At 43.1% G+C, this 27,420-nt stretch overlaps 1 protein-coding gene across 2 annotated transcripts in view; it reads right to left on the bottom strand.

The window, feature by feature from the left end:
• Positions 1-21,584, bottom strand: part of UPK1B (uroplakin 1B) — a 31,485-nt gene extending 9,901 nt beyond the window's left edge. Inside the window, exons 1-5 of one of the 2 annotated variants that reach the window (XM_037045545.1) lie at positions 21,435-21,584; positions 8,150-8,237; positions 6,974-7,174; positions 4,643-4,717; positions 3,814-3,936 (exon numbers count right to left, since the gene is read on the bottom strand). In XM_037045545.1, the coding sequence (XP_036901440.1) occupies positions 3,814-3,936; positions 4,643-4,717; positions 6,974-7,174; positions 8,150-8,218 (468 nt within the window). In that variant the 5' untranslated portion in view covers positions 8,219-8,237; positions 21,435-21,584. Of the gene's footprint in view, positions 1-3,813; positions 3,937-4,642; positions 4,718-6,973; positions 7,175-8,149; positions 8,238-16,094; positions 16,165-21,434 lie in introns of those variants that run through there. The other variant, XM_037045546.1, reaches the window with a different exon arrangement.
• Positions 21,585-27,420: the final 5,836 nt, after the last annotated feature.

Genomic DNA, 27,420 nt, shown 5'->3' with positions numbered 1-27,420 from the left:
GGCCCTCATAACACCCATCAATGTAGCCACTGAGATTTTATGGAAAGTGAACATATGAAAAATGTACCATAGCACACATTCACTAAAAATACTCCAATGAGAGCTGAAGGTATTGATAACTTACATTCTAGAGTTTGCAATTTATTACTTTACAAGCCAGCAATGAGCTCTGTAACCTCTGACAAGCTATTTAAACTCTCTAAATATCAATTTCCTTAATTGCTTTTTGTCTTTTAAAAAATTTTCCTTAACTGCAAAATTGGGATAAATAAAATACCTACCCCATAGAGTCGTTGCGAGGATTAAAATAGTTATTAATACATTTAACAAGTGTAGTCTGCTGCTGAGGTCACAGGAAACCCTCAGTAAATACTCATACTTAAGAAATACTAATATCTTTTTTTTGAATTTTATTTATTTATCTTTAGAGGGGAAGGGAAGGAGAGAGGGAGAGAGATATCACTGCATGGTTGCCTCTCATGCGTTCCCTGCAGGGAACTGGCCTGCAACCCAGGTATATGCCCTGATTAAGAAATACTAATATCTCGAGAGATATTAGTATCCACCAAGATGGAGGCATAGGTGGAAACACTGTGCCTTCTCCCACAACCAAGTTTGAATACAACAAAGGTTTAGAGAACTAGGACACACCCAAAGACCAGAAAACAGAATTATACGGAAGTCCGATAACTACGAACCATTCAACGGGACAGTAAAGGAGGCGGAGCCAGCAGCGGAGCTGGGTCGGGCAGGACAGATCCCCCGACCTCGGCGCGCAGGCAGCCCGGAACCAGTCGGCGTGTGGGGCAGACTGACCGCAGTCGCACATTCTCGCACAGTGAGATGGACCACACAGGCCCCAGGGGGCGAACCCAGTGGTGGAGGGCTGACGGCGGTGGCACACTCGCATGCAGTGGAACGAAACACGTGGGCGTGGTGCCGGTGGTGCCTGCAGGGGCTGGTGGGGACCGAGGCAGCAGGCAGCAGACGGGATGCCATTGCTCCTCGTTGACCCCGCCCCCACATACAACGTCACAACCCAGCGACTTAGTTGCCCTGCTCTAGTGAACACTTTAGGGCTCCGGTCCTGCTACCTAACAGGCACGAACAGCCCAAAAGATGGTGCAAGAAGAACTCAAAGTCCCAGAGCCAATAACTCTAAGCGACTGAGAAATTGCCAGGCTCTCAGAAGCACAATTCAAAACACTATTTATCAGGATGCTCACAGAACTGGTAGATTATAGTCACAAATTAGAGGAACATATGAAGGCTAAACTAATTGAAATGAAGGGAGATGCACAGGAAACCAATAGTGATGGAAAGGAAACTGGGACTCAAATCAATGGAATGGACCAGAAGGAAGAACAAAACATCCCACCAGAAAGGAATGAAGAAATGAGAATTCAAAAAAATGAGGAGAGGCTTAGGAACCTCCAGGACATCTTTAAACGTTCCAACATCCGGATTATAGGGGTACCAGAAGGGGGAAAGAAACAGCCACGAGTGGAAAACGTATTTGAACAAATAATAAAGGAGAACTTCCCCAGTCTGGCAAAGGAAATAGACTTCCAGGAAATCCAGGAAGCTCAGAGAGTGCCAAAGAAGTTGGACCCAAGAAGGAACACACCAAGGCACATCATAATTACATTAGCCAAGACCAAAATGAAGGAGAGAATCCTAGAAGCAGCAAGGGATAAGGGGACAGTCACCTACAAAGGAGTACCCATCAGACTGTCAGCTGATTTCTCAAAAGAGACTTTACAGGCAAGAAGGGGCTGGAAAGAAGTATTCCAAGTCATGAAATCCAAAGACATACAGCCAAGATTGCTCTATCCAGCAAAGCTTTCATTTAGACTGGAAGGACAGATAAAGTGCTTTTCAGATAAGGTCAAGTTCAAGGAGTTCATCATCACCAAGCCCTTATTATATGAAATGCTAAAGGGACTTATATAAGAAAAAGAAGATGAAAAATATCAACAGTGAAAGGACAGCAAACACACAGTTATTAACAACCACACCTAAAACAAAAGCAAACCAAGAGGACAGCTAGATCAGGAGTGGAACCATAGAAATGAAGAACGCATGGAGGGTTAGCAACAGGGGGATGGGAGGAGGAGAAGGGGGGAGAGGGCACAGAAAATAGCATAGATGGTAGGTAGAAAATAGATAGGGGGGAGGGTGAGAATAGTGGGGGAAATATAGAATCTAAAGAACTTGAGAGACGTGGTCATAAACTAAGGGGGGGAGAATGGTGGAGGAGGGAGTGTGCGGGTGGAGGGGAATGAAGGGGGGGAATAGAACAACTGTAATGGTATAATCAATAAAATATATTTTAAAAAAAGAAATACTAATATCTCGATACAACAATGTGATAGAAAAACAGTTACATATGAGCACATTGAAAAATCAGAAAATTGAAATTTCTAGTGATAAATTATGAATAATTCCTTTTGTTTTACTCTTTTACATTTTTAACATTTTCTGTAGTAATTATGCATTGGTTTTATAATGGAAGAAATTAAACTGGAAAACTAACCTAAATCTTGTGACACACAGCTATGCTTGTACATAAGAAGGAACAATTAACACGCAGCTAATATCCTTACATTCTGGATAGGATTGAAGATAGAAGATAAAACACAACTCATATCACTTCCCTTCCTTTTTATAAATTCTGCTAGACTGTTTCAAGGAAAGAAATTGAAACTATGGGTATCTCTCAACTTTTAGAATAAATATATTCAGGCAAACTTTATGATAAATCAACTATGTTTAAAGCATGCCTTTTTATGCTACTGGATTGTGGAAAATATCTTAGCAAAGAAAATAATCATCCTGTATTTGGACCTGAGCATTTTGGGAAAAAATGGTTAAGTTTGAGCCAAGCTTATTGCAGACTAAGCTTTAAAAGGTTTGTAAGTGGACTTTCAAATGTGTGAGTGTTCACATTCTCATTTGAGGGGCTTAATTCCTGCTAACAAGAGAATGATAGAAAGTAAAAAAAAAAGTGGCTGAGGAATTGATGGTCCAAATAGGGTGAAGAAAGTGATTAAATTGGGAATATTCAAGTAAATTACAGAAATTACAGAAGACAGAGGGTACAGAGAGAGTTCAAAGAGGGTGCAGAGGCCACAAGGGAGTTTGTGGATGGCAGACTGAAATGTGGGTGGTGCGGTGGGCTGGGGGTGGGCTTCGAGGGCACTGTGAGAGGTGGGGTGTGCCACTGGTAAGAATTCATGTACACACAGCAATAGACAGGAGATGATGGGTAATCTAAAAGATTTGGACTTTTGATGGTATTTGAGGTAAACTTGGATATGAGGTGTGATTGCCAGGTAAAGAAAGCGGGGATCAAGTCAAGCCATAGTCCTTGAACCTTCGCAGGACCGTCCATAGGAAATGTGACAGGTACTAAATAAGCAACAGGGATGGTGGTAACCGCCATTTGAGTTCACAGAGAAATAGAGGAGGCAGCATTTTTCCTTCAATGTGAGTGATGCCTGCGTTCTAAGAGACAGAGTGTGTGATCAATCTAAATTTCTTGAAAATGTCATTATCCTTATACATGCAAGCAAATCAACATCATGGTTTGAAACGAAATACAGGTCTAGGAGTCTCACTGATTCATGTGCATGACTCCTGCCCCCTGCTGGTAAAGAAGAGCAGTGGATGAACTAGCCTGTGTCAAGTCCCTTTGTGCAGGACAGCCTCTTAGAGGCTGTGGTCCCCTACCCTGTGACTGCACTCCCACACGTACAGCCCTGGAGACTGGTCTGGTACAAAGTGGCATCTTCTCATGATCCCAGGCCTTACCTGGAGCATAAGCCTGTCCCAGGTTTTGGTGACTCCATTGTTTTTCCACTGGTCATCATTGTTTGGGGAGCTGTTGTTCTGGTACCTCTCTAGCATCTGCTTCAGGAAGAGGTTGGGTGTGAACTAAGGAGGGAGGAGGGGACACAGAGGGAGAGTGAGCCCTCTAATCCACAAGGAGGCAAAGTGATTTGTTCGGCGCATTGCTGGGGGCACTGGACACTGTCTCTTGGGGTCAAACTCTGCTCAGAGGCATGTACTAGGGGTTGGGGCAGGCACGAGGCTGCTCTGGGTGGCTGCTATCCCCCATGTAAGGAGAAATCCCCATCTTCAAAGAAATCTCCGTGAGAACAGGGTGGGCAGGCATTGATTGCTGGGTGGCTTAGGCTAGGGATTGGGGAGAAGAGAGAGCAAGATGCTGAATTGAGAAGAAGTCTTAGATGTAGTGGACTGTTGATTACTCTTTTGGGGAACCAGTGCTACGGCAAAGTAGTGACCTTGTAACCCCACGGGGATTGCAAGCTGGAGCCCTGGGCCTCACACTGCCTGGACTCAGGAATCTCCCCTTCCTCTTACCAGCTGGGTAACCTTGGACAAGTCACTTTTTCCTTATTAGGTCTCGTTTTTATCATCCACAAAATGATAATAGTCATAATTCCCATTTCATAGGGTTATTACTAGGATTGACTAAAATTATACATTTATTATTGATGTGCATATTAGGGTGCCTGGTACAGAGTAAGGACTGAATACATGTTAGCCATTGCCTCATTATAATGGTAATGATGGTTCCTATGATTGTTTTGCTCTGTGCTTTTGGGACGGTACTCACGAAATCTCGCTGTGTTGCTGCTGTGATACAAGATGCCACTTCAAAACTGTAGACAATAAACATCAGGATGAAATACTGGAAGGGAAACACATTTTTTAAAACAGGAGTTACATTTATCTCCAAGGGAAGATTTAAAAAAATTTATTTAATTGTTGTTCAAGTATAGTTTTCTGCCTTATACTCCCATCCCCGCCCTGCCCCCCCAGTGCTCCCCACCTCCCTCCCATCCCCCCACCTTAGTTATTGTCCATGTGTCCTTTATACTTGTTCCTGTGAATCCTTCCCCTTTTCCCCTGAAATTCTCTTCCCTCTCTCCTCTGGTCCCTGTCAGCCTGGGAAGATTTTTTTAAAACAATACAGGGGTGGGCAAAAGTAGGTCAATAACAACAAACAATAACTAATAAATAAAACAAGAATAAACTGTGCTTTTGGGTGCTCACAACTATAAACCTACTTTTGCCCACCCCTGTATATTCACATAAATATAATCATCCAATAATTCCCACAGTTATTCAACAAATCCTTACTGACCAGCTGCTTGGAGCAAGACTTGGTGCTAATCAGCTCAATTCTCTCCTTTTCTTTAGAGAACAAATACCCATTGAATTCAGAGCTTTCTCAGTCCACTACCCCACATTTCTATTTTAACTGAGAAAACGAGAATGAACTGGTGGTGGGGGGTGGTGTGCATGCACATGTGCACACACACTCATGAGGTGCTCACGCCACACTGCTCCTATTTATGTCTGGAAAACTTCTGAACCACCAACAGCCTCTGAATCTGAATTGATGACTATTTGCAAGAATTCTGACTTTGCTTTCCTTAGCTTTGCACATACACTTTTGGTCTTGTGTTCTTCTGGGAAAGTGGTACTTAGGTCAGTGTTGGTGGGGGCATGCAGGTTATACTGCCCCCCCACCCCGATCCCACCCCGGGCCCGGTGCCCAGCAGGACCCTCTGCTGCCTTCACCACTAGGCCCAGGGCTAAGCTTCGGCTGGAGGGTAAACAGCAGAAGCACCTTCAGAGGCCTCAATATTTTCCTCCCTCTATGAATTGCTGTCTTGGTCTTTGTCAAGAGCTTGGCTGGCTCCTGTTAAAGAAGCTCAGAAACCCCTTAGAGACCCTCTGGAAAGGAAGCCCAGGGCACAGAGGTTTTCTCTGTCAGCCACTTGTCAGGCATCCTGCTCTTTCTCTTCATGGGTGTGGTGAAGAATGTGCTCTTCCAGCTCAGTTCCCTTCGCTGAGTCAGGCACACATGCCTGGCCCACAGTGAGCCTGAGATGCAGCCAAAGCATGTCTCTAGGGACATCTGCCCCTCCCCTACCTTTCCCAGCATTCCTTTCTCCACCCTCCCAAAGTGGGTGCCTTTGCTCTGGGACTAACTCACACCAAGGAGCCAGAGAATGTAAATGGTCTGCATTCCCTGGGTGCCAGGACAATGTCCGAGCACAGGGATAGTGAACCAACAAGCACCTTCAGTTGCTGGATTGGTTTCATAAAGGTGGAACTCCAACAGAGCCGGTGCAGAAACTGGTGTAGCCACTATTGTCTTCAGTCTGGGGGGAGAGAGTAGGGGTCTAGACTCAACTGCCAGGTTTCTTAGCTCTGCTGATTTTTGCAAAATATCTCAAATTTACTTCCTCTGCAAAGGCAGGGCATGTCTTGCTCTCTGTGGTTTGGGGCCAAAGCCTCCCTGTGGTCCACAGAGGTAGGGCATCCACGGGCAGGTGGGAGCTGAGGCTGCACTCTATACCCTGTGCATTAGGCTCCTCCAGGATTCCGGAAAGGAGAATGAGCAGTACAAGAACAGCAGGCCAACACACAAAGTCTTCAGCCCTGAGCCCCAAAATGACTGAAAAGGCTCATGCTCCCTCTTAAAAACGTATGCGTATTTTATACCTCAATATTAAAGGTTGTATATTATACCTTAATTTTAACACTGACTGATATTAAAATAATATTTTAAATCTCTTATCGTCAAGAGAAAAAATCTAATTATGAAGTTTTCACCCTGTCCTTTGGGCTACGTGACTCCTGGCTGTACCAGTTGGGTGCCTGCAGACACCAGTTGGAGAAGCAGAGATCTGGAAAATGCTCAACAGGGGTCTCCCCTTTGGGTTTCCCTACACCGGAATTTTCTGCACTTGCAACAGCAGAAGGCATCCCTGGCCCCACTTGGACAAGCTTCACAGCAGGGGGAGTCTTCCCCTCCTCCCATCCCATGTGGCCCCCCTCTACCCCACCAAAGGCCCAAGCACTGTGCTCAGGGAAGAATAAACAATCCATCAACATCGGTCCAGGAGATAGCTGTAGAGTTTTAAGGTCTTACTGCCAGAAGGAGTTTCCTGCTGGACTTCATGATGCCTACGATGCCTAGAACAGACAGGCAGAAGAGACAGATGCCGACAAACATGCCGATCCAGGCTGCCCCGTAGATGTCGTCATTGTTGGTGGCTTCAAGCAGTGGGTAGAGGCTATGTTGGTCCGATACAAAGAAGATGCACTCTGCAGTCAGTGCAATTCCGCACATCTAGGGACAGAGGAGCTTCTGTCAGGCTGGTGGGAGAGCAGCGTTGGGAAGGGATGGAGAAGAGGAGGTTGGGGGATAAGAGAGACTAACTCTGTCCCCTGCATAGGCTTTAGCAAGTGACTCGAATTCCTCATTGCCAGGAACTCAAATGACTCCTTTCATCCTACTAATTGATTGTATGCCTCCACCCACATTTTGCTGTCTCTCTCATTGCTATTTGGAAAACGACCCAATTTGAGACCACATCCAGTCCCTATCATCCAAATTCTCAGATTGTAATATTCAAACTGGTCCTGGTTGTATTTATCAGTGCCAGAGAACCACTACATGTTAGAGCTGGAAAGAATCTTGGTGGGTATCTTTCCCACTCCCTGTGTTTAATGGGTGAGTGATGTTGGCCCTGAGAGACTTGTCCAGAGTCACATGGAGTCAGAAGCAGGGCTGCGCCCCAAGAGCCAGCGATCCTGACTCCTAAGTGCTTTCTCGCCACAACGGGCCCCACAGCTTGACCTCTGAGCTACTCTCACATCCTGGAGTGGCCTCTGTGTGATGAGAACCAAAAGGTACAAACATCTGCCCCCAACAACCTTGAAAGCAGAGTCCCATGAAGGGATTCTGAGTCCCATGAAATCAAATGAAGGTGGAATAGGAAGGAAACAGCAGAGCTTGTGTGCGGTGGGAGTGTTGGGTGCTGACCATGACTGACACGACTCCTTTCAGATTCTGTGCTTTAAACTCAGGAAGGAAATATCTATTTTTTCAGTCAATTCTTTTGCTGTGTTACATAGCTATACACAATTATTTATATAGATAAATTCAGGCTAATATATTTTACTAATACATTTCTTAAAATGAATAAAAGATGTAGGAAGCCCGTAATTACATCATTATTTTCCTCTAAACTTCCACCTTTGAGTGATCTAAAATCACAATTACAGCAAGAGCAGAATTGCCTGAAAAATACTTATTACTTACACCAATAATCACATTTCCAAAAATCAGGAGGCCCTGGAAGCAACGAACAGTGGACTCGTCTTTGGCCATCTTCAGGATTTTTCCCAAGCTGGAGACACAGTTGAGGATATTATGACTTAATAGGAGCAAGTGACAAAAACTACTACAAGTTTCATAACATGACTAGGTCACACCATTGTGTTTTGCCTTCTCATTCAGCACATCCAAATCAAAGACATGAAATCATGCAGCAAAGGAGGAAATTTGGTTACTAAACTCTGTAATCATTGTCATTTTATAAAAGAAGAAAAAAGAGTCAAGCTTGCCAGAGTCTGATTAGTCATTTTCAGGAGCTCGTTAAGGTATGGAATATACAGACCGCATACTTCTGAATGATGAACTGAGGTCCCACAAGTCATCAAGGGCAGACCTGCGGGGCCTGGGGTGAAGGGCATGGCTGAAGCTCACTGAGGGTCCTTGGGATGAAACACAAAGGATAAACTCATGGCCAGAGTGGGCAGCTGATCCCCGCGGGCCTCTAGGAAGCTATTAAAGACCATTATTTTCAGAATGTTTTGTTGTCTTCGAAAACAGTTGGCATTTGTTCTCTGGATCTGTGAGTTTGTTTCTGTTTCATTTTGTTGGTTCATTTGTTTTTTAGATTCCACAAAGAAATGAAATCAGAAAACAAATTATTGATTGCTTAAAGGGATGGGGAGAAGGGGAAGGGGACCAGGAAGGGTTAATTTCCATTCATAAAATAAGTCATGGGGATGTAATGTACAGCACAAGGAATAGAGTCAACAAATTGTAGTAACTCTGTATGGCGAATGGTTCTTAGACTTATTGTGGTGATCACTTTGTAAGGTATATAAATGCTGAATCACTTTGCTGTGTACCTGAAACTAATATAATACTGTATGTCAATTATAATTAAAAGTAAATTAATAAAAATAATTGGCAAATAAAAAATTACACTGTTGCATAAGAGGAGACATGGGAGAAAAGAGGGACTAACATATTTAGTCCCTTCTACGTGCCACTCTACTGGGTACTTTACATATGCACATCTAAGCCTCTTAACCCATTTAGGTAGAAACAGAAAAAAGGTGACAAGTCCCATTTTGCAGATGAGGAAACTACTGCTTTAATTTAGGTAAATCAAGTTCCCTGGAGTTATACAATCAGTTTTTGGAAGAGGTAGGCTGGAGATTTTGGTCTGTGTGACTCCAGAGCCCGAGCTCGTCTGCCCAGCGCCCCCCATGGGCTCCCAGAAATTACTTACAAGGTTTAGAGCTTTGTATGGCCCTAAAAATTAGGGGGCTTCTCCCTTCTGAGGACTCTCTGGAAGGAATACAAGGGTAAGTGGCTTTTGCACTGAGAAAAGCCGTTCACATCTCTCACTGTTTTGTTAATTAGCTAATCACTTCATGCATTCATACTCTGGACAAAAATGTATTAAATGATGTAACCTGCATTTTGAGGTATACAAAGAAATGTAAGGCAGACTGTGGTAGTGTAGGATTTTATGCTCCAGGTAAGCTGAGATATGTTTCTAAAGAGTTATAATGTAATACATATAGAAAGACCCTAAGTATTGGCGGGGTTCTGAGAAGGGAAGATGTAAACCTTGCAGTGGTAAGTAGACAGAGGGGGGTGGGCATGGGAGGAAGGTGGGGTGGGTGACATTCCAGGTAAAGGGAAGGTTGGCACTAGAGCCTGGAAGAGGCAGGAACCTGTGAGGTCGCAATCTAGCCGGTTTGACTGAAGTCCCAGTTTGTGTGGGGGTCAGTAGGAGGCAGGCCTTTTATTTGACTCAGACCTCTCTGAATTTTAACTTTATCGCTACACCCTAATGTAAGTATTAACAATCTTCCAAGCAGTCCTAAGTATCTCTAAACATTTTCCCTTTCCCATTCACCTGAGAAGCTGTGAGAACTAAAAGACTTAAAATGTATGTGTTTTTAGCCCATAAAAATGCAGTGGGCCCTCCATTACTGTTTGCTGAATAAATAGAAGAACCTGGCCATTGTTTCAAGATCTCCAAGTGTAGTTCTGCTTAGAAAGGCCATTCATTTCTTTCTGTTGGAAATGTCATTTCATGCTTAGAAATGGCATTCATTCTTTCCAGAGATTGTTACACAATCTAGACCGAGAGGAGCCCAAGTGCCCTGAAGGAGTTAACTCACAAACTCCCCTAAAGGAATCTTACTCCAGTCATTCCCATTGTAAAGTTCATTACTGGTATGTACAGAGGTTGCTCCTGACCAGTTGGGTTACCGTCTAAACTTGAGACACAGGTAAACAGACCATGAGAGGTAGGAGTTCAAAAATGCAAGTATAGAGAGTAAAGGGGAAAAATTTGGAGAGGCTCAATTCAGCACCATTATCAACCCCTACTGCTGATGCATCCATTTGCTGGGTTGCAGCCTACTTGTGGTGATTAGTTGGGCCTAAAGAACAGAAAAACCACAGTTTGTTCCTTTAAGAAATTTAAAGTGTGATTACAATAACACAGATTCAATGCAAAAGTGACTGTAGAATAAAGGGGGAAATAGGGCCCTGGAGAAAAGGAAGAAGGGTGGTCGGCCACCAAAGACAGGCTTTGTTGGTCCAGAAAGGAGTGAAGGGACCCCAAAGAGGCATTTGGCCCCAGTGACCCAATTATGTCCCATAACATCTATACTTTCCTAAAGGGGACCCTGCCACACACTTTTAAAAGGGGGAGAGGTGATTGAATACCCTGTGGGAAAATTGTAAGTCAGACTCAGGGTGAAACAATGCAGACAAGAGTGGGAGAAAAGAAGGCAGCCAGGAGGTTGGTTTGAGCAAAAAGAAGGGTGACTCGAGGAAAGCTAGACAAACACATGGTAGCAAATGCCAGGAGGCAGCCCAGTGGTGGGCTGGTGGATGTAACACAGGAATAGGTTGACAGACAACATATTCTGAAGTTGAGGATCATTAGATTTTTCTCCTTTTTCTCTACTCATCCTCTTCTCCTTCAGGCTCCTGGCATCAGTATCACATAACTTAGAAAATCACTATTTCTTTTCTTTTTTTTTAGATTTTATTTATTTATCTTTAGAGGGGAGGGGAAAAAGAGAGGGAGAAAAATATTAATGTATGGTAGCCTCTCATGTGTCCCCTGCTGGGAACTGGCCTGCAACCCAGGCATGTGCCCTGACTGGGAATCGAACTGTGTTTGTGTGGTTCACAGACCCGCGCTCAATCCACTGAGCTATACCAGGCAGGGCAAAAATCACTATTTCTTTTTATTTAATTAATTAATTAATTTATTTATTCATCTTTAGAGAGGACGAGAAGGAGAGAGGGAGAGAAATATCAAAGTATGGTTGCCTCTTGTGTGTCCCCCACTGGGAACCGGCCTGCAACCCAGGCATGTGCCCTGACTGGGAATCAAACTGTGATCGTGTAGTTTGCAGGCCCGCGCTCAATCCACTGAGCTACACCAGCCAGGGCCAAAAATCACTATTTCTTTTAAAGTAATAAAATAAAGAAAACTGTCATTTAACGAGCATTCACGATGGTCTCAGCACATGCTCGGCACTTAATGTCTATCCTCTCAACAGATCTGACAGGGGTCTGAAAAGGGTCTTTTCACCCTGAACAGACCCTTTGGTATTTTTACCAAAATCTGAATTAGGTTCCTATTGCTGTTGTAACAAGTTACCACAAACTTAGTGGCTTATGGTGGAGTATTACTCAGCCATAGGAAAAGCTGCAATACTGCCATTTGTGACAACAGGAATGGGCCTTGAGAATATTATGCTCTAAATAAAGTCAGTTAGAAAAAGTTAATGACCATATGATTTCATTCATATGTGAGACATAAAACTGAAACTCATAGACACAGGCAACAGTATGGCGGTTATGAGAGGGAAGGGGGGGAGGGAGGTAGTAGAGGGTAAAGGGGGCCACATATGTGGTGACGGAAATGGCTTTGACTTTGGGTGGTGGGCACACAGGCAATACACAGATCATGTATCACAGAAATGTAGACCTGAAACCTGTATCATCTCGTTATCCAATGTCACCCCAATACATTTAATTAAAATAGAGAAAGAAAAGAAAAAAACCTACACAAATGTATTCTCTTACAGTTCTGGAGGACATAAGTGTAAAATGAGTCTCTCTGGGCTAAAATCAAGGTGTGAGCACAGCTGCCCTATTCCTGGAAGGTCTAGGAGAGAATCTGCTTTTTGTCTGCATTTTGCCGATAAAGAGATGGAGGCTCGAAGAGATTATGTTGCTTGGCCCCATGGCTAGAAAATGCAAAGGCAGAGGTTCAAACCCAGGTCTGCCAGACTCCAGACCATTTACTTAACACTCTGCAGCTTATAAAATCCAGCTAACACTTTCAGTAGAAAAAAGAAACACCTGGTTCACTTCCTTGCCACCCCCAGGAGCACAGAGAGCAGGCACGCTTTTCCCTGGCCAGATGACCTGCGTTGGCAAAGGTCAGAATCTCCGGGCCTCTCTTCACTGACTTCTCCAGGATCTTGTCTCCTTAGCCCCTTGACACTGCACTAATATTTGCCCATTTCCCCCCAACCCAGTGCTGCACCCACACGTTTCCGCCCCCAGGAAATCCATCTAGATGTATCCCAAACCCAGAGCTCTCTCACCACCCCTCAGGTCTGAAATTCTTGAAAGTAAAAGATACAAATGTGCAGGTCAGTGTGAGAGTCCACATTTCACAGCCTCTCGGCTACTTGCATTTAGACTTGGTTGGTGTGTGGAGAACATTTGTGCCACCCCCTAAACAGCCACAAATGTCCGAAGGGATGGCAGTCAGGGAGCCGAGTCTAGGCCTCTGGTGGTAGTCTCGTGGCTGTGGTCTCATGGTGAGCACACTGCACCTGGCATGGGCATGCCTGGATTCAAGGCCCAGCCTGGCCCATTCTTGCAGTGTAGCCCCGGGCAATGCCACTCAGTGTCTACTTCTGCATTTATAAAATGGGTGAAACACACCTTATATGATGGGATTATTGAGACAAGATAAAAGATGCAGAAGTGGTTGGCAAACACTAAAATTATTTACAAACATAAGAAATTATGAATCATAACCAGGGGGATATTTAAGAAGAGAAGGCATTAGGTTATGGTTTTGCTCTATGCACCAGTGACCCTTGGGGCCTAGGAGGGAGGTTCTACATAAATGGCCCAACCACCAAGGGCTCTGAGGTTGCGGTGAAGCAGCCCCTTCCACCTTCCCTCTGTTCCCTGCCCAGGGGCTACTTTGCTGGAGGGGCCTGGAGACCTTACCCACGTGTGCCTCTTTTTTATTTTTCATGGAAGTGTTCATCGAAGAAAAATCTCTCTTTGGAAAAGACAAAATAAAAACAAACCACAACTTCCCAGTTGTGCTTGAGGTGTGGCCAGAGTCAGGTACCGGGCAGCACATTTCCATGGGAGAGGCCCTCTGTGCATTCCACCGGCATTCCTGAAGTTCCCGCCCACCACTGGGCCCCACCCCTCTGGCTTTGGTCTGGTGATGCAGAGGTGAGCCTTGAGGTTTTTCCTCCTCTGTAGGAGGGCTGCTTTCTCCCTGACGCAGAAATTCCCCAGGAAGGACTCTGTTCTGCTCTCTGTTCATTCCTTTCCCCTGGTATCATCTGAGGAAGGGCTTTTCCTGTATTTTACTGTAAGAGTCTCCAAAGCAGGAGAAGGCACTGGGACTGTTTTATTTGTCCTTGTAGGTCCAAGGTGCTACAGTGTTTGAAACATAGTAGGCACTCGAATTATTTTTGCTAGATAAAAGGGCAATATACATTTTAAAAAATGTATATTTGTCAGCCTACTCCCCATCTATAAGTCTGTCTCTATTTTGCTTGTTAGTTCTGGGGGGAGGGGATTGAAAGTGTGAAGGGATTGAGCAAAAAAGGTTAAAAAAAAGATAGGGAAAGAACTCATGGACACAGAAAACAGTATGGTGATTGTAGTGGAGGAGGGATGGGTGGAGGTAGAAGAGAGTATGGGGCATAAATGGTGATGGGAAATAAATAAAGACAAAATTTTAGAAAAGTACAGTAAGTGGGAAAAATGTGTGTTTGAATGGATAAATGAATATATGAGTGCAAAGTTGGCCTAGACCTCTACTGTGGAACTGGTTAGAGCTATGAGGCAGAAAGAACGTGGGCTTCCGACAGACCTGCGTGTGAATCCTGGCTCCCGCGCGTAGTGATTTTGTGACCTCAGGTTGTTGAGCTTTATCCCTAAATGGGCATTGTAATGCTTAACTTGAAGGGTTACTGTGAAACTTAAATGAGAATATATATGAAATTCTAACATGATGTTACCCATACTGTATTAACTTTTGCCTCAGTTACATGAAATAGGCAGACCAGCTAATAGACTAATTGAATGGTGAAGGTACCTAAAACTAGTGATTTGTGTTTTAAAACTGAGCCACATTATCAAAGGAAATATGAAAATATGATGTCCATATGTAACTAATATATAAAGGCAGAGAAAATCTGGCTGAAACAGGGGTAGGGAGTTTGGGCCTCACAGAGCTTCCCCTAATCAGGTCTAAACTTCCTAATCATGTGGCTGGCCCTAGAGTGGTTGGAAACCACTATTCTAAAACTAACAGAAACAACAAAACAAAACACGAAGGAGCCCTGACTGGCATGGCTCTGTTGGTTGGGGATCATCCTGCAAAGTGAAAGGTCACCGGTTGAATTCCTGGTCAGGGCCCATGCCTGGGTTGTGAGCCCGTGCCTGGTTGGGGCACATGCGAGAGGCAACCGACTGATGTTTCTGTCACACCATGGATGTTTCTCTCCCTTCCTCTCTCTCTAAAAATAAACAAATAAAATCTTCAGAGAAAAGAAGAAAAAAAGAAACATGAAGGTAAATTACTGAGCTCAGAAGGAAGTTACCCAAGAATTTAGCAGACACTTGAGAATGAAGTTGGAAAACTCTGGTTGAAATGTGTAAATCGATATTACATAGTCCCTGCGTCAAAGAGACCCCCTTTGAATGCTGATTTTCGCGTCTCGGTCGATTGAGCATAGTCCCGCAGAGAGAAAGGTCACTCTTTTGATTCCCCGTTGGGGCACATGCTTGAGTTGTAGCCAGGTTCCCTGAGAGGAGTTGTGTGAGAGGCGACCCATTGATGTTTCTTTCACACATTCTCTCCCTCTCTTCTTCCCTCCCTTCCCCCTCTCTAAAAATAAAATAAATAAAATCTTTTTAAAATTTTAAAAGAGACTGCCATTCAGTGGAAGATTTCTAGGAAAGGCTCCCAGAAAACTGGGGCAAGTGAATTTACATCCGTAGTAGGAAGCTGGAGGAATGTCAAGAAAGCGCTGCAGTCCTGCCTGGTGTGCTTCGGGGAAAGGCAATGCGCGTTCCATGAAAGAAAACAATCAGGTCAGGCTAGTCTTTCAGAATTCTTTGAAAGCTATTATACTCTTGTACACAGGGGAGACCAAAGGACTTATATAGCTTAAAGAAAGAAAAACTTTGATCAAGTTTCACCAATGGCTATTTTAAAAATTATGAATTTGTTGACCTTTCCAGAGAGGACAGGTCTGGAGAGGACAAAAGGGATGGACAGATGAGCTACATCTAGAAGATAAACTGTGGTGTTCGCTCAGCTTGTGGTCAGCCATTGTCCCTTAAGAAGTTAATAACAAGAATTGTTGAGTTTCATCTCTGCCTGCTGATAAGGAAATACCGAAATGAACGCTCTGGTCACATGCCAGTCTGGATATTTTTGTGAAGATATTTTTTTTTAGATTGGATAAACACTGAAATCAGTAAAACAGACTATCCTCCAAACATGCTCGGCCTCCTCCCATCAGTCAAAGGGCTTAAGAGCAAAGCCTGAGGTTTCCTGAAGAAGAGGCAATTCTGCCTCAAGTTTGCAACGTAGGAACCCTGCCTGAGTTTCCAGTCTGCAGGTTTTAGACTCAAACCAGCAACACCCACTTCTTACTTGAATTTTCAGCCTGCAGGCCTGTTCTACAGATTTCTGACTTGTCAGCTTCCATAATCTCATGAGCCAATTCCTTAAAATAAATCTCTCTGTCTATTGAGAGAGAGAGAGAGAAAATGAGAGAGATTCTTCACAGGATGATAACAAATAAAATCAGAGCCTATAGGATATATACATACATATAGAGATAGATACTGTATTTTCGGACTGTAAGACACACCACCTTCCCCCACAAATTTGGGAGGAAAATGGGAGGAATATAGTCTGAATGCAACTTACCTGGATCATTATGGGGGGGGGCAGCAGTGGAGTTGGGGTCACAGGTTATTAAATATTTTACCACATGCCTGAGTGGCGGGCCAAGTCTCCAGCTGGGGTAATGTGAGAGGCAACCGATCAATATATGTCTCACCCACTGATGTTTCTCTACCTCTCTCCCTCCTTTTCCCTCTCTCTAAAAGTAAATAAAACCTTTAAAAATGATCTATTTAATTATTTTATATTTAATATATCTGCACATTGTGGTTTGATAAAGATAAACATGCCAAGTGCCAGCCACTCAATCAGGCCTGAGACTCACTGTCCTAAACCACAGCTCTGATTTTATATCAGTCCCCTGCTTAAACACCCATAAAGGCTCCCTATAGCCTTCCTTTAAAGGACAGCCTTGGGCAGCTCCCCCGGCCCCACAAGCTCTGCCACAGGCTCCTTCTTACTTCCTGTTGCTACTTGGCTCCTCTTATCCACCCATTCTCTCTTGCTGACCAGCCTCTTCAAATCCAGATTTCTTAGGACTTTGAAAGGGTTTTGACTTTCAGCTCTTGGAGACACACCAATGCCTTCCCTTTGCCTGTATTTACAGTATTTGTCCAGATCCAGCCATTCCATTCTCCTTCTAGACTGTGAAGGGGACGTTGGACAGCCTAAGAGATACAGAGCAAGCTCCTTAGCTTGTATTCAAGACAGTACCAGCCAGGTTTCAGACAGCCTGCTGCTTGCCTTCCTCTGCTACCCTGCGTGTTCAGGTTGCGCTTAGGGTGTCTCTCCCTTTGGGATCCCTTCTCTCTTCTCTGCCTGTTGAGCTCCTTTCCATCATCTGGAGTTCAGCTTAATAACCTCTTCTTTCTTCAAGTACCCTTGCCCCAAATTCTCCTTCCTTCCTTGCCTACCTCTCTTTGCCCTAAGTGAACAGTTCTCCAGACACATCCTATCTGAGGATGTGTGAGTGTGGCTTTTTCCCATTATGCGTCTCCTCTACAGCAGTCTAGCCTGGTACTTTGTTATCCTGTTTCTTTATTAAAGTTTGTTTAAACGGCTATTCTGAACCAACAAAGGAATAGGTTACATTAAAAAGTCAATTTGACAAATAATTGCACTAAAGAAATAAAATGATAAACCTTCAAATTAATTGATGAGGGACACACCTAGAAGTCAATCACTATACTCTTAGTAGTTTTTGTCTTATTAAGAAGGTACATGATTCGGGAGAAATTAAAGTGTTATTTATCTATGGGCCATTATTTGCCACGTGCCTGTTCATATCATGGTGGAATATCAGCTGTGACTGCAAATTTAGGGGCTTGGTAGTCAGCCCCCTAATCATACAGATGAATAAGCTTAGGCTTTAAGAGGGGCAGTGACTTGCTCAAGATTATTGATGTGTCATTGCAGAGTCAAGATCTGAGTCCTTATCTCCTAACTCTTAAGCCAGCCTTATACTGGATTTGTTGCTAATCATTCTTCTTTTTAAGGCAGGGAGTTACCACCTCCCTTCATGCCTCTTTAGAATTAAGAGTGACTCCCAGTGCCCTGCCCTTGGGCCTGCCCTTGAGCCTGCCCTTCTCCCTTACAAATTAAGCCAGAGGGCGAGTTGCATAACACAGCTACAAAGGAGAAAAGAGAGAGTTTCACTCTTCCCCCACTTTCAAGTCTCCCTCACTCTTCACCCTAATTTCTGAAATTTCACAACTAGAGATTCACTCCTTTGCTGCTGATGATTAGAATGCAAATACCGCACGTAAAAGAGGCACACGGAGTCTCATGAGCCATCCATGTCAATGTTATTGCGACTGTTATCAGAGCCCTTCCTCATGTTTCCAAAGGGAGAGAGAAGATGCCATGAGAAAGAAAGGAACCCAAGGAGAGGGTAGAACCTACAAAAACACGCACCTCCTAACTCATGATTTGGGGCTTGGGGCTGTCTCTGCGGACAGAGAGTGACTCCTAATAATTTGATTTGTCTCCCCTTTTCCCTTCCCTTTTAACCCCCAGCATGTTTGACTTATTTCAAAAATGGGATTTACTGAAACTTTCCTATTGTTCCAAAGCAGGACTTCTTGTATATGTATTAGACTTTTTTTTTAACCTGCTAAAGCTAGAAAGGATGCAGATGGGATGAGGTGAATTTTTAAGAGGGGAATTGGTAGAAAGAAGGCAGAGGACATAGTTGCAACTGTCCACTTCAGGAACGATATAGTCCCTGACTCAAAGTGCACACCTCACTTCAAAATGTTTTCCACGTAAGAAGCAGTCTCTGTCAACCCAACCCTGGGGAAAACTGCCCAGTGGCCTGGCACCAAGATGATTTATTCAACTTACTCAACATCCTGGGAGTTGTTCTGCTCTGAGGAGTGGGGATTTTTTCAAAGGCTGGAGTTTTGCTTCTTTTTTTTTCTTGTGACTACATTCAGTTTGTTTTCTTATAAATGTTATTCATATCTGCAGTGTTGCTATTTCCATACACATTGAATAAGTCTAAAAACCACTGACTGCTCACTGAACAAACCAGTTTTCAATGAACAAGTGAGACTCACCCACCAAACATGAGATCACTTTTTCAAGTTCATTACCTCTTTTCCTCACCTAAGTTTGTTGGACCGAATAACACAAACCACACCTCAAACTCTATTTCATGCTACAGAAATTTGTATAAACAAAAGACAATCAAAGGAGAAGTAGGAAAGGAGAAGTAGAAACAAGAAACACAATGTGCTGTTGCCTTGGCCCTAACGTATGACTTAGAGGTGAGAATAAAAGAAGAGGATGTGGAGGTCATCTATCAGGACAATTGCTGGTCTCCTTCAGTGTCGGGTGGGCTGAATCCCTGGAGGTCAGGAAAGGAGGAGCTGGTTCCCATGACCACGGCATCCACAGATCACAACGCCCATTGGTTTATCTTGCTTTAAAGCTCTAAACCTGCTCTGACCAAAATGGTACCTAGCAGTGGCAAGTAGCTATTTGAATTCTAATGATTTCAACTAAAAAGGATTCTTTAGTTGTGCTAGCCACAGCTCAAGTGCTCAGTAGCCACCTATGGTTAGTAGCCATCATACCAGGTGGGGGGAAAGTAGGTTTGCAGTTGTCAGCACTTAAAACTCAGGGTTTATTCTTGTGTTATTATTTATTCATTATTGTATTAGTTTCCATGTGAGCAACTATAAACCTACTTTTGCTCCACCCTGTACAGAACATGTCCCTCCTCACAGAAAGTTCTATGGGACAACGCTACTCTAGACTCTGGATGATGGTTGTGATGATCTCAGTGTCACACGCCCACCTGACATCAAGGACAAAGATGAGCAATGGCTCAGCCACTCTCAGCCAAGTGAGGACTTCAGGCACAAGTCATGCCATTGGGCTGCCCAGCCCGAGGCACAGATACTATGGAGAATCCTTGGGGGGTGTGAGGTTAGAGGCCCTCCTCAGAATCTGGTTCCTGCCCTAGTTAAGGAGCAGTAGTTCATAGGGGTGGGGGGAACCACAAGGCCCAGATACCAATAGCAGAATAAAAGCATGCTTTAGGGCTCATCAGTGTTTGATCCGGGTAAGAGTGTATGAGTAGAGGTCAAAAAGAAATTCTGCACCCTGACAGGTGTGGTTCAGTTGGTTAGGTATCATTCCTCAAAGTGAAAGGTCACCGGTTCTATTCCTGGTCAGGGGGCTTGCCTGTGTTGTGGGGTCGGTTGGGGCACATAAAAGAGGCAACCAGTGGATGTGTCTCTCACACTGATGTTTCTCTCCCTCTCTTTCTCCTTCCCTTCTCCTCTCTCTAGAAATAAATAAATCTTTGTAAAAGATAAATTATGAGATTTCTTCTTTCTTTCTTTCTTTCTTTCTTCTTTCTTTCTTTTTTTCTTTCTTTACTAAACGGCATCTAAAGTGTTCTTTGGATCTAAAAGTCTGTGATTCTTTCAAAGTAGTTAAAATAGGTGAGTTGATTTTTTTTTCAATTACAGTTCATGAGTTGATTTTTAAACCTAGCAGAAGCAAAATAATATGTTCCAGCAAAAAATCAAAATAAGAAATTTTCTCCCCATTGAGAAGAGATAATTGAAAGAGAAATAATTTCTTCACAAAGTTTAAAAACTCTACTACCAAAGTTCCTCTATAAATAAACTTTTATTTATAAATATATAAATATATATAAACTTATTTTTATATATAAAACTGAAATATATATATAAATCTGAATTCTTTCTTCTTATGCTTAGTAACTTTTTTCAGGTAAGAAATGGTCAATAAATATTGGCCTTGATTTTAAAAAAGGCATTAAGATTAATGAAAATTTAAAAGTCATAAAAATCTTCAAAACTAGTTATAACTGGGGTTTTAAATTTATAAAAATAATACTGGCATTATTTGAAATTTAATTTGTGTGATATGCAGAAATGTTGTTAGAACAAAAAATATGTTTAGGACCTGTGGACTGACTAACTGGTGTAGAATAAAAATGACATCGTATAGATAAAGCTAATTTGTTGACTTATTTCAACTGACACATACTTAAACAGAGTTGTTTCCAGAGGAGAAACCTGAGTAAATTACCTCACAAATAGCATTACAAGTTGGCAGAACCAAATGATTTCTGACAAGGAGACCAGAAAACTTTCTGCTAGGCTGACTGATTATTAAGAATATGACCGGTTTCTTGAAATTTTCTTCTACTTTTCTGACTTCACGAGGAAACCAAAGTTGGGGTGGGGATCCACAGAGATGCCTATCTGAGTTTTTTTAATCAGGAGATACAGGTTTTCCCAGGATTCTTGGTCTTTCTTGGTGAGGAAATCTGAGGTTGAAATCAGGGTAGGTGCATAACACCCCCAGAATAACTTCAATATAGTTCTAAGAACTGAATAATACCGAAGGGTTTAAGAAATCATTTGTATAGTTTAAAGTAAAAGAGAACAGAACAGTCACAATGTCCTAAATTACAAACAAACAAACAAACAAATAGGAAATTAACTTCCTCCCATTTCAGACTGCTAGCTGCCCTCCTGAGAAAGCAACCCAAACACTGAGAGCCCTGTTGTCTCCCCTTAGGAGTGAAACCAGTTTACTTACGGTGCCCTCTCCTCCTCTTCTTCCTGGAGCAACGCTGGCCCACTCTGCGAGCCAAGCTAGCCTGAGGTGCTTTTCTACCCTGCAGCAAATCTTTGAACCTTCAGGACCAGGGAAGGATGGTCTGTGAGTGGGAGGAGGCATCTCACATGGGCTGAGCTTCATGCCGCCTGAGCCTGCCTCCTGAGGTGGGAAGTAACAGGAAGTTTTCGGTCAGTACATTTCTGCTGCTTTGGAATGTGTGATTCTGACAGATGAAAGCACCTTGACAGGGCTCAGCGCATCACTCCCGGCTCCTTCCTCTGTCTGGGCTTTCCTTAAACTCACTCACAAAGCTTTTTTGGGGGGTGGGTGGGAGTGTTTGTTTTCATTAGTGTGATTTGATCCTTTATTCTACTCTTTTGGTGCATTAACAGGTCTATTTCTTTTTCAGCCTGCCCATAGTCATGCTGGTTCATGTATATCTGCCCAAGGTCATGTCATTTTGGTTTTTATAATTTGCATATGCTGCATTTATGGGGTTAGTCATTGCTCAAGTAATGCTCACACTGAGGTGGTCCAAAGACTAAGGGGCAGAGATCTGGGAACAGACAGATTGCAAGAAATTCAGGCATAGAGAGAATGCTCAAGAAATTATCTGATAATATCTGATTTCTCTCTTCCCTCTCCTCCCCTCCTCTTCCTTTCCACCTTCCTCCATTGCCACCATGCGTCACACACAGCACCAGCAAGCAACATATGAATGAAGGGAACCACATTTCTTTTAGTGGCTGCATAACATATTGTGAACAAGCACCATAGTTTATTTTGCTTGGTTTAGTGATAATAGCAGTAATGTTAGAATTTCTTGGTTGCTTTAAATCAATAGACTTGGGGGTTCTCATGGGTCAGGACTGTCTCTGCCACAGGTTGGGTATTTCTCTAAGCCAATTCTGAGACAGAGTTTGGTGTGCAGCATCTTTTTTGGAATTAAACACCCAGGAAAAGGAGAGGGAAGAAAGAGCACTGGGCTCAGGGAGAAGTTGAGCTGTAAATTGGTGGGACAGCCTCAGGCCTGCCCCCTTCCCTGGCCCAGGAATGCCCTGCATTGGGCCCCTCTGTGATCAGGCCTTAGACGTGGGTCACCCTGGGAAGGTGGCTTTCTGTGGCCGAGACAACCCCCGAAGGGGGCTGCCTGTGGAGGCTGGGGCTGCCAGTGTTTCCAGCAGCTGGGCAGCATGTTCCCCCTTGAGAGGGCCTACATAGGACATCTCTGCGTCTGTCACATGCCTTGTTGCCCCTCAGCTCTTCAGGAAGTGGTTAGATAGAGCATGATAATTCACACAATGGAATTCTATGCAATTGTGAGGGAAAAGGATGTCACAGAAAAATGTTTAATGACACAATAATATGTTTAGTGATTTACTCACAAGTATTTATTGAAAACTTATGATCTACCAAGCACTTTTCTAAGTGCTAAAGGTAAAAAAAGTAGGTTACAAAATAGCTTGTATAATTCAACACACTTTTATTTACTTATTTTTTATTTTTTAATTTTTAAAATTTATTTATTTAAGTTTTTAAAAATATATTTTATTGATTATGCCATTACAGTTGTCCCATTCCCCCCTTCACTCCCCTACACCCTGCACACCCTTCCCCCACCATTCCCCCCCTTTCAATCATGTCCATGAATCACAAGTTCTTTAGATTCTGTATTTCCCATAGTATTCCTGCCCTCCCCCTGTCTATTTTCTACCTACTGTCTATGCTACTTATTCTCTGTACCTTCTTCCCCCTTTTCCTCCTCCCACTCCCCTGTTGCTAACCCTCCGTGTGATCTCCATTTCTATGGTTCCGCTCCCTATCTAGCTGTCCTCTTAGTTTGCTTTTGTTTTAGATGTGGTTGTTAAAAACTGTGAGTTTGCTGTCCTTTCACTGTTCATATTTTTTATCTTCTTTTTCTTAGGTAAGTCCCTTTAACATTTCATATAATAAGGGCTTGGTGATGATGAATTCCTTTAACTTGACCTTATCTGAGAAGCACTTTATCTGTCCTTCCATTCTATAACTGAAAGCTTTGCTGGATAAAGCAATCTTGGTTGTAGGTCTTTGGATTTCATGACTTGGAATACTTCTTTTCAGCCCCTTCTTGCCTCTAAGGTCTCTTTTGAGAAATCCGCTGACAGTCTGATGGGAACTGCTTTGTAGGTGACTGTCCCCTTATCCCTTGCTGCTTCTAGGATTCTCTCCTTCATTTTAATCTTGGCTAATGTAATTATGATGTGCCTTGGTGTGTTTGTTCTTGGGTCCAACTTCTTTGGGACTCTCTGAGCTTCCTGGATTTCCTGGAAGTCTATTTCCTTTGCCAGATTGGGGAAGATTCTCCTTTATTATTTGTTTGAATCAGTTTTCTACTCATGGCTGTTCCTCTTCCCCTTCTTGTTACCCCTATAATTCAGATGTTGGAACGTGTAAAGATGTCCTGGAGGTTCCTAAGCCTCTCCTCATTTTTTTGAATTCTTGTTTCTTCATTCTTTTCTGTTTGGTCATTTTTTTTCTTCCTTCTGGTCCACTCCCTTGATTTGAGTCCCAGTTTCCTTTCCATCACTATTGGTTTCCTGTGCATTTCCCTTCATTTCAATCAGTTTAGCCTTCATTTGTTCCTCTAATTCATGGCTAAAACCAACCAATTCTGTGAGTATCCTGATCACCATTGTTTTGAACTATGCATCTGAAAGGTTGGCTATTTCTTGGTCACTTAGAATTATAGGCTCTGGGGCTTTGAGCTTTCCCGAGTCATAATGTTTGGTCTGTTCACACCTGTTATGTTTGAGGGGTGGAGCCTTAGGTGTTCGCCAGGGCAGGGCGACCCAGTTGCTGGGTTGTGACGTGGTCTGGCTGAGTGGTTTGTTGTTGTCGGACTTCCGTACAGTTCAATTTCACTATTTTGGCTGCGTTTTTGTTTCTAACACTTAGCTGTCTTTAAATTTAGTTGTGGGAGGGGGCACAGTGTTTCCACCTATGCCTCTGTCTTGGCTGGAAGTCCTATTTATTTTCCACACTTTAATTTTTTTGAAGTCTATTTATTGTGTGTATGAATTTAAAAGTTAGGGAGAATGTAAATATTAACAGAGTTCTTTCAGATAATGTAGTATGGATGACTTTTTTATAGTTAACATGTTTGCAAGGATCTATAGTATACATGTAAAAAGAGAAATATGTAAGTTATTTAAAAGATGTAGTTTTTGGAAATCTTTGTAATAATGTAACAAGGAAGCAAACAAGGACATACATCACCATTTATTTATTAGGTATTTTATATTCTGTTACTATGTAGGTAGAAAATAAACAAGAATCTTTTCAAAATATGTAATGTGAACACAAAACTCATAACAAAAAACAAGAGACTAGCTAGGAAAAAGAAGATTAATTTTCAGATAACAGGTGCAATGGGTTAGATGAGGAATTTCATGTACATAATACATAATTGTGATTGGTTTATTTTTCCAATAATTGCTTCCTAATTATGTTCTGATAATCTCTCCTTTTCCTTAACCACATCTTAACTCAATCCAAAACTCATCACTGAATTCTCATTACTAAGAATCTCAGTTCAGCTGGAAAGACTTAGATATTTCCTTCTTATCACTACAATTTAGACTTGAGACTCCAGTGGTTTGGGAGGTGTGGGGAGCAGCAGGGGATTGGTTTTCTCTGCAGTAATCCCCCCTCCCAATTCCCTCTATACACTCCTATGAGAGTGAAGCAATGTCAACTTATGTGACTGGCCTGGGACAGGTTGCTGTCCCTTCTGCTGGGTCATTGCCACCATCCACCATCTGGCTCACTGCCAGCGGTGAGTGGTGCAACAGTGGGTGGTGCACCGGTCTGGCTGCTGAGAGTCCTCACCCAGCCCCAGCCAGCTCTCCTAAACCCCAGGGGGTGTTCTGCTCCCTTGGTTAGTTTGCAGCCAGTTCGTAGCCTCCGTTCTCATCCACACTTCAAGACCCCAGTTCTCAAGTTGAATCCATCTTCAGTGCATTTCAGGAACCTGGAGCTAAAGGCAGGTATGTGGCCCCTCTCTGCCTGCCCGTACCACTGCAGCATGACCTTCCAACACTTTCCTTCTCTGGTCATTTCAAGGCAATTTAACAAACCTGATGACTAATGTAATTGCTGTGTTACCAAATGTTGGTCCTACACACACACTCAAACTTTCCAAACCCTTATAGGGCTTTTCACTCTCATCTCTGGGACAGGAACCACTGGAATGTGTCTATTCACAAACACTTCACTCACTAAAGAGAGGTCTTGCTTAAAATCCACTTTTTTATGGGGGAGGGAGTTGTAGTGTCAGCTGGGTGGAAAGGCAATGGCCGCATACCTAGAAGTTCTCAGAATTATAAATGTGGGTTACCCATTTTGCTCTAATCACCAGCTTTAGGAAAAAGACTTCTCAAGCCACGATGTTGTTCACTGCATTTTTGGTACTTACTAAAAGTCCCAGGCACTGTCAAATGTACTCTTCAGAACCACCCTGTGAATTATATACTAGTATTACACCCTATTTGGCAGATGAAGGAGCTGCGGGTTGAGATGGTTAACTTGCCATGGCCACAGAGCTCTTTAGAGGTACAGACCCTAGTTGGTGTGCTCTCACTCTGAAATGCTTGGCTATCTTGTGTGAGTGCAGTTAGACCATCGCTGTAAATTCCAACGTGGTATTAAAGCTCAGCTGCCAGATGAAAAGCAACTGAGCCACACCTGAGAACGATGTTCCTGAAGTATCCGGGTCCATGCAACTCTCTAGTGCCTCTGGAAATTGCTCTTTCTCCAGCGGGTTTTGACTCTCTTTGAAGATCTTACTAAACTGTTCCAATCCAGGTTTTTTGCTCTTTAGTGGGGTTTCTCTCGTACTCAGCAATCATTTTGCTCAACACTGCCATTCTCATACCCCCTTCAGTTCCTGTGGATGATAAACGTCTTACTTAATTCACATTTTTAGATTATGGCCATCAAAAGATGACTTCTGAAAGCAAGTCTAGCTCTCTCCCAGGAAAGGGACATGCCACTATTAATAGGCTCTTACAATTAGAAGGGACTTTAGCCCATTTATGGTTATTATATGAAACTATTATATGGAATAACCATATTCCAATACAATAACCACTTAGTCCAATTTTTTACCCAATGCAGAAAATCCCCTATAACACCTCTGAGTGTCCAATATGAAGAGGCAGCAAGGCTGTGAAACCTGTTGCGTTTATCACAGAGCTATCACTGAGAATGTCACACATTGTAGATGTCGGATATACATGACCTCTGGTCTCAGTGTCAGGAAGGATCATACTTTTCCTAGTCAACTGATTCGTTTTAATCTTTTGGACACTGTAGGTAAAAAACCTTCAGCAAGATTCATTCTGGCCTCCATTCTTACCTCTCCACTGAAACTGCTTGTCCAGTTACAAACAACCTCTCTATTGCCACATTCAGCAGCCACTTCCTTGTCTTCATTTTAGTGGTCACTCGGGGGCAATTGACACAGCTGATGACTCCATCCTTTTTAAACCACTTTCTTCTCTGGCTTCCAGAATACCACATTCTCTTCATGCTTCTCCTGTTTCTCTGGTTGATCCTTCTCTGTTCCTTCGCCCCCCTGCTGTCTCCTCTTTGGCTTGACCAATTATGTTAGAAGACTCAAGGGCTCGGATCCAGCTCTCAGTTCTGCATCCAGCTCTACATCTGCCCTTCCGTCAGGAGTCAGCCACCCTCACCCCCGGCTTCAGTCCTTACCACTGCTTCCTGGTCAGAAGTTCAAAAATATAAAGAAACAGTGCCTGAATTTAAGGGTGATTGTAAAAATCCCAGACCTGTGCCTTTTTACAAATGCAGCTGTATAACCCTGCTATTCTCCTGGAACCTTCTTTCTCTTTACTTGGCCATCACTTTGAAAGAACAGTGAATTAGGTTGTGGCCTCTCTTAATTTGATATCTGGCAAGTGCATAT

The sequence above is a fragment of the Sturnira hondurensis genome, unplaced genomic scaffold (genome assembly GCF_014824575.4).
Source record: "Sturnira hondurensis isolate 20B ecotype Veracruz unplaced genomic scaffold, ASM1482457v3 Scaffold0004338, whole genome shotgun sequence".
NCBI classification, from domain to species: domain Eukaryota; kingdom Metazoa; phylum Chordata; class Mammalia; order Chiroptera; family Phyllostomidae; genus Sturnira; species Sturnira hondurensis.
This window is presented reverse-complemented; position numbering and strand designations above follow the sequence as displayed.